The sequence below is a fragment of the Boleophthalmus pectinirostris genome, unplaced genomic scaffold (genome assembly GCF_026225935.1).
Source record: "Boleophthalmus pectinirostris isolate CB_2022bp ecotype Guang Dong unplaced genomic scaffold, ASM2622593v1 HiC_scaffold_14, whole genome shotgun sequence".
In the NCBI taxonomy this organism is placed as follows: domain Eukaryota; kingdom Metazoa; phylum Chordata; class Actinopteri; order Gobiiformes; family Gobiidae; genus Boleophthalmus; species Boleophthalmus pectinirostris.
In genome coordinates this window covers 13,896,827-13,904,535 of record NW_026571047.1, presented here as the reverse complement: position 1 = coordinate 13,904,535, position 7,709 = coordinate 13,896,827, and the positions used below count along the sequence as shown (strand labels likewise).

General features: G+C 39.9%; 2 protein-coding genes across 4 annotated transcripts; both read right to left on the bottom strand.

Moving 5' to 3' along the window:
- Nucleotides 1-416: 416 nt before the first annotated feature.
- mylpfb (myosin light chain, phosphorylatable, fast skeletal muscle b) lies at nt 417-3,783 on the bottom strand. The gene is made up of 6 exons (XM_055150149.1): nt 3,499-3,783; nt 2,875-2,973; nt 1,783-1,963; nt 1,621-1,699; nt 1,355-1,403; nt 417-1,264 (listed from the first exon to the last, which is right to left on the bottom strand). Exons 1-6 carry the CDS (start codon nt 3,499-3,501, stop codon nt 1,163-1,165), a joined length of 513 nt encoding a protein of 170 aa, XP_055006124.1. The 5' UTR covers nt 3,502-3,783; the 3' UTR covers nt 417-1,162.
- Nucleotides 3,784-4,835: 1,052 nt separating this feature from the next.
- LOC110171026 (sesquipedalian-1-like) lies at nt 4,836-7,630 on the bottom strand. 3 transcript variants are annotated; one of them, XM_020936707.2, is made up of 4 exons: nt 7,537-7,630; nt 7,040-7,144; nt 6,197-6,500; nt 4,836-5,573 (listed from the first exon to the last, which is right to left on the bottom strand). In XM_020936707.2, the coding sequence occupies exons 2-4, from the start codon at nt 7,118-7,120 to the stop codon at nt 5,116-5,118; spliced, it is 843 nt and encodes a 280-aa protein (XP_020792366.1). In that variant the 5' UTR covers nt 7,121-7,144; nt 7,537-7,630; the 3' UTR covers nt 4,836-5,115. The 3 variants fall into 3 exon arrangements, with proteins under 3 accessions (XP_020792366.1, XP_020792367.1, XP_055006576.1); XM_020936708.2 differs by having other exon boundaries at nt 4,836-5,570; XM_055150601.1 differs by lacking the exon at nt 7,537-7,630 and adding an exon at nt 7,450-7,468.
- Between the last annotated feature and the right edge of the window lie 79 nt (nt 7,631-7,709).

The window sequence follows — 7,709 nt, the reverse complement described above, 5'->3', positions numbered from 1 at the left end:
AGAAGTGAGAAAACCAGTTTTTGTTTCTTGTGATCAGAATTTTGTAAATGTAATTTCTTTTTACTTTTTCATTAATTCAATTATTTATATTTTATATAAGCAAGGATATTTACTGATGAATGATTGTCTTATAAACACCTAAGTTAACTATATGCATATTCCAGTCAGTGCGCAGTCATTGCTGTCCCCATGCAATGCCTCAAGCAAGAGCAGTGCTTCAATATAGCGTCTACAGTTTCAACCCAGTCCCACTTAAACCAACAGACACAGCATTTTACGAAAAGATAGTGTCTTTTATTTGTACGTTCTTTATTTGTTACAGTGTAGTCACAGACAGTCACATCGACAGGAGAGAAACAGCGGCCAGGCAGAGGAAGGAGAGACCCAAAACAAAGACTTTTTACTTTTGCCTTGCTCTCAAATCCTTCCTCCTCCTCACCATCTTTCACCATCTCTTTCACTTACACAACTATACATCATGCTTTTCTCTAATTGCCTTTCCTCTGTAGGGACATCAAGGGACATTAAAAGAAAGGGGTAGGCAGCCTATTTTAGTACAATACCCCAAGTCTTTTACTGTGTGCACCATAATACTTCATACGACCAGTATAAAAACATAACAAAACTCCATTATCCACTCTGTTGGTGAGGTTGAAACTAACAGACCAGCTAAGTCAGACCACTCACTTGTTTCAAGCAAGAGTCTGTGCATGCGCCACAGCACCCAAGGGACTGACCGCTGTACACACTGGACTGATATGCATACAAAATAAATATGTAGGTATGAGGCATGCACTGTTTGCTCCAGCCCGCCTGAACAGAATGAGAAGGAGGAGCGACAAGAAGCAGGGAAAGAGATAGAGAGAGAGTTTCAGTGTCACAAGATTATTTTATTTGAAAATAATCCCATGTTTTTTCCCCCGTTGGTACTCACACACAAACACCCCCACAGCCTTTTTCAGTCCTCTCACTGAGCATCTCCATGACAGAGACAAGTCCTTTCTGTAGTGAGCTGGGAAAGTGGAAAGAGCGGGGCTGGGTTGTGAGCGTGTGCGAGGCAGCCACGGCGTTTTGGAGAGAAGAGGAGAGAGCATAGATGGGTGGTCAAGGGGCCAGGGTAGCTTCAGACGGAGGTAGTGGTCTTCTTGAGAGAGGTGGGTTTTTACTCCTCCTTCTCCTCTCCGTGTGTGATGACATAGCAGATGTTCTTGTAGTCCACATTGCCAGCCACATCAGGGGGGAAAGCAGCCCACAGGTTGGTCATCTGGACAGATCATAGATTGGGATTAAGGATTAAAACCTCAAAACGTGTGCAATATAAAGAGGAGTGATTTCAAAATGATAATGTGCTTACCTCCTCAGGGGTGAACCTGTCGCACTGGGTGGTCAGGAGCTCCTCAAGGCTGGAGACAAATAATGAATATAATTGAATAAAATGTAATATGATTAGAAATTATAGACATATATACAGACACATATGTCAGACACAGATATAGAAATATATGTGTCTGACATGTATGTGAGTGTGAATGCTTGTGAATTGCCTGTGTGAGAGTGATGTGAGTAGTTAGTGGCACAGGCAGATCTAAAAACAAAAACAAACAAACAAAAAAGTCTTACAATTCCTTCTTGATGAAACCAGTGGCCTCAGGGTCCAGGACCTTGAAAGCGCTCACAATAACGTCCTCGGGATCAGCACCTAGGGATCAAAGCATTTCATTTAATTCAAGTACATAACAAAATAACAAAACATGACATACATTTACAAGTGTTGTAATGTACCCTTCAGCTTCTCTCCGAACATGGTCAGGAAGACAGTGAAGTTGATGGGGCCGCTAGCTTCCTTCACCATGGCCTCCAGCTCCTCATTCTTCACGTTCAGCTGTCCCATGGTGGCCAGCACGTCCCTGAGGTCGTCTTTGCTGATGATGCCATCTCTGTTCTGGTCAATGATTGTGAAAGCCTGCATTGGGTAGACAGATATTGGGTGTTAAGTCAGAAATTAGAGAGTCATATGCTATACTCAAGTAAAGTCTAAAGCTGTGAAGTGAAATGCAACTAATTAAAAGGCAAATTGAAATCCCTGCTAAACTTGCTAGTCTTTGTTAAAATAATTATTTATGTGTGTTGATCACTGTGTAAATTTGAAGTTCTTGTCCCCTTCTCTTTTCACATAGCAGGCTGTGAAACTAAAGATGGCACAGCAAACCTTTTGGGGCTTGGCAGCTGGTCGCCCACTTGTCTTTCTAAGGTGTTAAAATGGTCTCGGAATCTGAGACAAGCCCCGTGTGACATTTAAGGAGACCGCATTGATTACAGCTGTCAGCCCCTGCCCCTTTTATGCCATGTGACCCAAGCTGTTTGATGGTGGTAATAATGTTCTTCTAATGACCTCTAATTTGCCAATGTAATTATCAAGAATCCTGTCTAGTTATCTGCAATTGATTATATTTCCATTGTGCAAAATCCTGTCTCTACCATATTAGGATAAAGTCAATATTTTTTCACTTGACATCCCACCTGTCGTTCTTGTAAATTCAAATTAAGTCATTGTTCTTTCCTTGTACTTTAAGACCTTGTTTCCTGTTATGATAGATGTAAGAGTACCACAGCTGTTGGCTAACATTCCTATAGGGTCACCAATAGGAGAGTTCTCAGTCTCCAAGGAAGATTTCTGACCTATCCCTGAAAAAGCACTAGCTGCTGTCACAAACATAGCTCAAATTTACAGCTATGCCCTGTACATCCTCACATTTCCCCAAAGGTCAAATAATACAAGGCGTCATCAGTTATATGAGCACCACAACATGTCCTAGACAGATTTGTGCCTCTGTATTTACTTTTGTTAAATTTGTTAAGTGAAAAGATTTTTACCTCCTTGTACTCCTGAATCTGGCTCTGCTCAAACATGGAGAACACATTGGAGGATCCACCCTCACCCTGCTGCTGCCTCCTCTTGGCCTTCTTGGGTGCCTGAGAAGAAAATTATAAAATACAGACTAAGCACATTTTAACACATAACACCACAATTATTAAAAATATAAAACTACAAATGCAAAGTTTCAAATTTAGCAGACCAAAAATCACATTCTAAACTAAAGGCATGAAATGGACAACTCTGCCTAACTAACATACACATAGTGTACACCTTGTGTACACATATTTACGCAGTACACACATGACATAAGAATTCATATTCCAATTAAATGTTTTTGGGTTTTTTTCTACATAGTCTAATGGGGTGTTACTGATGAATTACACCAAGCCCCACAATGGTTTTGTTATGGTTTCAGATACATTTTAAAATGTTTTCCAGTTAAAAAGTCAAACTCAGACTGAATAAAATCCAGCAATTTAAGTTTCCAGAAGTGTCTTGCTTGGATGTTGTTATTCCAGATAGTAAATTCTCAGTGATGCTCTGGCAAAAGCACATGGTGCAGACAAGCTCCTACTCCCTAGAGACTGATCGGATCCATGGAACGTGTCCACCACACTCACCATCTCTCAAGTTTCTGGGGTTGTTGGTCAAGAAGAGAAGCCTACGCCAAGCCGATGTGACTGACATGTAAGAGGTGTACCCTTGGGGCCTTATATACCAGCCCATGGGGGACTAACTATAGCCACACCATCAGGTTTGGCTGGAAAACAAGAGCTGGGAGGAAAGTAAGAGAAAGAGGGTGGAGCAAGGAGGTGGCGGGGACAGATCATCTTTCACATAGAGCCAAAATAGGTCGCACAAGTCTTGGAATGAGGTGAATTCAATGCCAACAGTGACTGGCTGACTTTGGTGTCATCTATAGACTAATATGGGTAAAGAAACAGGAATGGCCTCTTGTCTTTTTTAAGGTGATTTTAGTTCTTTCAGCTGCTAAATGACAATCAGACTACATCAAATTCTATGAATAAGTCAGCTGTTCATTACCAATTAATTTGTGTCCTATAACCAGTCTGCTTATGTTACAATGTGCCAGATGCTTTATTTTAATTGTCTACTATAAGTTAAGGTGCCAAGATATACTCACCATTAACATTTCCTGAAGTCACCACCTGACAAATGATAGGATCAGTGTCCAAAATAAAATCACCAGTGCCAACAGTATAGTATAAACAGCAATGAAACCTGAAAACCACCGGCAGCGCCAATCTGGTTCAGTTCCAGTAATGACTACTAAGATTATCAAGCCTCTAAGAACACTGACTGGGCGATTAAGATCGACATCAAGAGCATTATATCTGATGTCTTATTAGAACACATATAATTTTCTATTGGATAATAATTTATATATAGACAGATATTGTAATGCATGTTTGCCAGTATTTTAATTTAGTGGTAGGCTTCCATTGTGATTTGATTTTATACAAACAAAAAGCTGAAAACAAACTGGCTAGACTGAATCTCCAAGTTTTCAATTGAATGCACTAATTTTGGTTGCCCCTGAAGTGTCCCAGTATAGCAGTTGGCCCACCCACTAACCTCCATATATGAACCCCATAGGCTGCCATCAATCATGTAACTTCTCTGCCTATGTATCAGGTGCTAGCATGCAGAGCACAGATACTACATGTCTTCTTTCTCTGTGTACAACAGCATGTAAAGCCAATATGAAATGAGAAATTTTATGTGGCAATATGATGTAAATAACTGTAATTGATGTGAAGGGGGCTGTGAGAAGAAGAACACACGTCAATTATGGGCTTGAAGGAGAAAAGAGAGAGAGACTTGCACGCCAAGCTCTGTTAAAGACCGTAAAAACAAGACAGCTGTAGAGATAAAAATAGCTTTGCCATGCCCCACCATTCTCTTCCTCAACCATTCAGTCCCAAACAAAAATGTGTCAGTTTTTGGCAAATGTTCCAACTTTTATTTTATTATTTTTTTACACAAATACATTTTTAAAAAGATGTAATTTGCATCTATAATTAATTACGTTGACAATAATTAAATATATACTTTAAAACAGTTGAAGATGAATAAGACAATAAAATGTATTTTAAACTTGGCCTTTAGCCTAAAGCACAAGATATCAACCAACGTAAATACTCTCACATACGGTAATAAATTCTAGTTTTGGTCATTGTACTTTACATTTTGGTTTAAACACGTAATAACAGTTATCAGCCAAAGTCTATCAGGTCCTCTTGTCCATCTGGTCTTCTTTTTGCCCAATGTGAAATAAGTTTTTTGATTTCCTTTCCAAATTCTTCATGCATTTTCACAAACTCATCCTGTGGATCTAATGTGATTCCAGCAAAGTCGCCAAAAAACATGGAGGACGGCTGAGTATTCACAGCATTGGTGGCTTTCTTGGGCCATAGCTTGGGGGATTTTTTAAGTGTGGGTTTTGTTGAAATGGCTGCAGATGGCTGAAGCATTGGACCAGCCACTGGACCGGCCCTGAGACAAGGTCCTAATGCAGGTCCTGCTGCAGAGCTGGAAGATGCAATGGTCGGCTGTGAAGACGAGTGGCGTAATAAGGAAGAGGTGGAGGCATGTCCTGCTTCAGAAATAGGAAAGTATGGCATGACAAAAGGGTTGGTTTTGGTTGGCTCTATGGGGGGTCCTCCTAATGCTTCTAAGAAAGAGAGAGAAAAAAAGATGATGTACAATGAAATAACAATGGTCACTGGGCCAACTGTACTACACAAATGAAATCATGATAAAACAAGAAATGTAATTCCAGTGACAAACCCTAGTCTTTCAAGCTGACAAATGGACATTAAATACATTATCATAGCTCAACCTCTATCTTATGCCTAAGGGTCCGTTGATAATATAATTTTAGAATATATGTACTAGTATATGAATTATGTTATTATAAAGATGTTTTTTTTTAAATTATGAAATGTAAAATAATAATTATAGCATAAAATAGTTACTTTTCCAGGTATAACATATGTTTTTAACTATAATATACATACAAGAATACTGTATAACTGTAACAGCAATATTTATTTGTGAAAACTAGCAGTTATTATTCATTGTAGATAAACCCATGCTCCTCTAATGTAAAGCACATATTGTTTCTCTTGTCTCCTCCACACCCTGTGAGCACCCTGACCCCATTACAAACTATAATGATAGTCAGCACCTGTACCATGATGTTGCGGGCAGCTGATGCAGCACAATGTCGCTGACAGTTGCCCTGCTGAACAAAGATGTCTCTCTTCCCCTTCTGTAAAACACTGGGATTCTAACCTCTGTAGGCTTGCTCCATGTCACTGAGCAGCAGAGCCAGGTACTGGTGATTGGCAGACAGAAGGGTCTTGATCCAGTCCTCCAGGCTCTCCTGGTCCTCAGCAGCAAATTTGTATGTTCTTAGTCCTGGTTCACTCCACACCAGAGAGAAGGCAAACTGTTCATCAGACTCACAGAGCTGGACAGTGCAGCCCTCCAGAACAATGACCCCAATTAGGTCCCGGTCTGCTGGCTTTTCCTTGTAGAAGAGAAGGTTTCCTTTCAGTACGAACCAGCGCTTCTGATAGGAAGTCTTGATCTCACCCTGTGGGATAGTTGTGTCATCTGTGGTCAACTGTCACATTTGCAAATGATTCAAAATTACCTAATTTATTACACAAGATGTTTAGAAACAAGAAGCTACAAATTTTGTTCCCGTAATGATGAGGTTTGGTTGATCAATCTTGAACATCAACTGTATATTTCATGTCTTCTTTGGCCTAAGTTTTATTTGTGGATGAAATAGCCTATATTTTGATTATATCTGAACGGCTGATAACTTATCAGATAGTGTGTGAATGTGAATAGTCTCTACTATGCCGAATTAGCTGTAGTTTATTTAATCTAAGGATTAGTTGTTTCTTTTTCAACAAAACATCTGTTCAGTAACTGTTATGTTTATAGATTGCCTGGATTATGGGTGTGCAGATGGGTGCCACTTACTGGTAGCTACACAACTTTTGACAATCACAGAAAACTATTCCTTGTTTCCATCTTTTGAAGGACGCATGAGACATTTTTACATGGGGCACTTCATAGTCGGCTGTAGGCTTACTCTATTGACATGACCGTAGAGCGTCCTACCTTCTTGTACAGGTAGCCTTGTTTGTCCACAGGAGTGTTACTGGATTCAAAATAACACATAACCTTTTCATCAATCTTCATCTCAACATCAGCTGCACAGTGAACCTGTCACACAAGGAAATACTTGAAGGACATAGTCTACTTCGTTAGGCCTAATCGCTGAAATAGAGATATAAAAATGGATAGAGAATCTTTAATATCAAAGAGGCGTCTCAGACGGTTTCGCTACAATAACCACTGATTCGTGCGCATTACATGGATCTTTCTTAAACATTCAACTCTCAGGACATAAACTACAGTTCATCCAGTACACCGTGGTTTGTAGAAATATGCTCAAGTGTCGATAAACAAAAACATTGCCAGGTTGCCTTCAACAGCTCTGAATATTAACTTCGTTGAAAGTTTCCCACCTCCCGAGGTTAGTCAAGTTTCAGTTCATCAAAACAAAGCGAAAATATTTTGAGGATGTAGTTACGCCATGGACTAAGCCGACTCACCTTTGTAAAGCGTATTTTTTGTTGTGGAACTGCAGCTGTGCAACTGTGCCAGCGGCCAGTCACTTCCTGGTTTTGTGAATGAAGGAGGCCACTGCACGTCACGGTCATCATGTACTCTGCTTACGGTTAAAATAAATTCACCTGGTAGAGTAACTTCTTTACTTTCCAATAAA